The 1,965-nt window shown below is 36.2% G+C and overlaps 1 protein-coding gene across 1 annotated transcript in view; it reads left to right on the top strand.

Annotated features, from left to right (window-relative positions):
- The window catches only part of LOC141430398 (zinc transporter ZIP11-like), a 6,949-nt gene extending 5,912 nt beyond the window's left edge, over positions 1–1,037 (top strand). Inside the window, exon 5 of the mRNA XM_074091085.1 lies at positions 979–1,037. Coding sequence (XP_073947186.1) covers positions 979–1,037 — 59 coding nt within the window. The remainder of the gene's footprint in view (positions 1–978) is intronic.
- The last annotated feature ends 928 nt before the right edge of the window (positions 1,038–1,965 follow it).

Genomic DNA, 1,965 nt, shown 5'->3' with positions numbered 1-1,965 from the left:
CACTTACGTCCTTTTGTTGAGAGGCGCAGTTTTTCGGCAATAACTCAAAAACGGTATATCCGATCATGTTGAAACCAATTTTTGTTGAAAGTATTTATTAAGCGTTACCTTTCCATAGTTTTTGCCATTTTTTTTTGACAAATGGTTTACAGAATAGAGGGGGAGGGGGGAACATAATTTTTGCTATTTTGGGAGTGATTATTTCCGGAAATCTTCACTTAATCAAAAAAATTATTGAGAAACTTTACTATCTTTTCAAAAGAGCTGTCGAACTATGTGCCACACGTTAAGTTAAAAAAATTGTTTTCAATTTCTGTTACGTGTAGGTACTTATGGAGTGCCCCACTATGGTGTACTGCCTTTTCGGCGAAAATAGTTTCGCCAAATTTCACTTAGCAACCAATCTTTCGCCAAAGTTTCATTTGCAAACAATTCGTTGGCATAACTTTACTCCGCATTTTTCTTATTACGCAACAATTTTATATTGCAAATTTTTACTTCATCACACTTTTATGTGGCAAATATTATGTAGCAAATGANAAAGCATGACCGTGTTTATTAAAGTCATGAAAATGGACTGGTGTACGAGTTTTGAACTGGTGGCATTTATCACAATAGCTAATTCAGGATGGCTGGTTGTCACTCTACATATAAAGCATCAGAGTACTCTAGAAAAGAGATTGTGTTTTGAGTGTTTATTGTCACGCACACACACGCACAACACACACACACACACCCCACCACACACACCACACACACACCACTCACACACACACCACACACACACTCACACTCACACACCACACACCACACACACAACACACACACACACACACACCCACACACACACACACACGTGCACACACACATTATTTATTGATTAATTTTAAAATTTTAAGATTTAGATAAATAGAAGTTTATTTTGTATTTAGGTGTTGATGTAAGATATAAAGATATGTAACCAAATATTGTGAATAGTTTACTCCCTTTGCTGCCTTTATGGCGTGGCGTGGACCTTCTGTCACAGGGTATCTTGAATACCTACTACGAGGTCTCTAACCGTATTGTTGTAAAAGTAGTAATTTTAATAAATACATTTTCATTTCAATTTCATTTCATTTCATTTCATAACCGACTTCAAAAAAGGAAGTTATTTGTTACCTCAGAACTCGTCATTTATGAACGATTTGATTTTTTTTTGCGTTCGTCTAGGATGCTTTCAATTAAGTCCCATAAGCACCAAATCAGGATCTGATAATTGGACCTAAGGAATCGAGGGAACTCTTCAAATGTTGTAGGGACGCTTATGATAATTTTGATATATTTAGTAGTAACGGGTGCATTTGCTTTTGAAAATCATAATTTGGTGAAGTGGAACTGATGATGATGAAGACCACAGTTGACCATCGAAGTAACTACTCAATAACACGTGTGTCACGGGTTGAATTTAAATTACTTTAACAAAGTTTCTAAGCAATTATGCTCCTCGTAATGCATATGGTGAAATGAAATGGGTGGTGAAGCACCAGGACAGGACTCCTCAATAATGAGTCTCTGCATCGAAAAGCAATATTTTGTAAAAGATGACGAGCAGTTGACATTAAACTATTGCATCTTAGATTATTTACATCTAAAAGCGTGAAAAAAAAAATGTTATAGCAAAAAATTTAACTGACTACAAAAAACCATGAAAATAATTTTCTACCAGTCTGAAATCGTGCGTCAGCACGAGCCAGAAGGAGTGGTTGAAGCCCAATATGTAGTACGTAGGTGAGGTACGCTATAGGTCCACTCCTCCTGGCTCGTGCTGAGGCCGACTTGAGACTGGTAGAAATTTATTTTCATGGTTTTTTTTGTAGTCGGTTTAAATTTTTTGTTATAAAATTTTTTGTGCCTACGGTGGCTGCAGCGCAGGCAATCGGTTATAATTACTAAGAACAACATAATTACCTAATATATTGTATC

This window comes from Choristoneura fumiferana, chromosome 8 (genome assembly GCF_025370935.1).
Source record: "Choristoneura fumiferana chromosome 8, NRCan_CFum_1, whole genome shotgun sequence".
Lineage (NCBI taxonomy): Eukaryota > Metazoa > Arthropoda > Insecta > Lepidoptera > Tortricidae > Choristoneura > Choristoneura fumiferana.
This window is presented reverse-complemented; position numbering and strand designations above follow the sequence as displayed.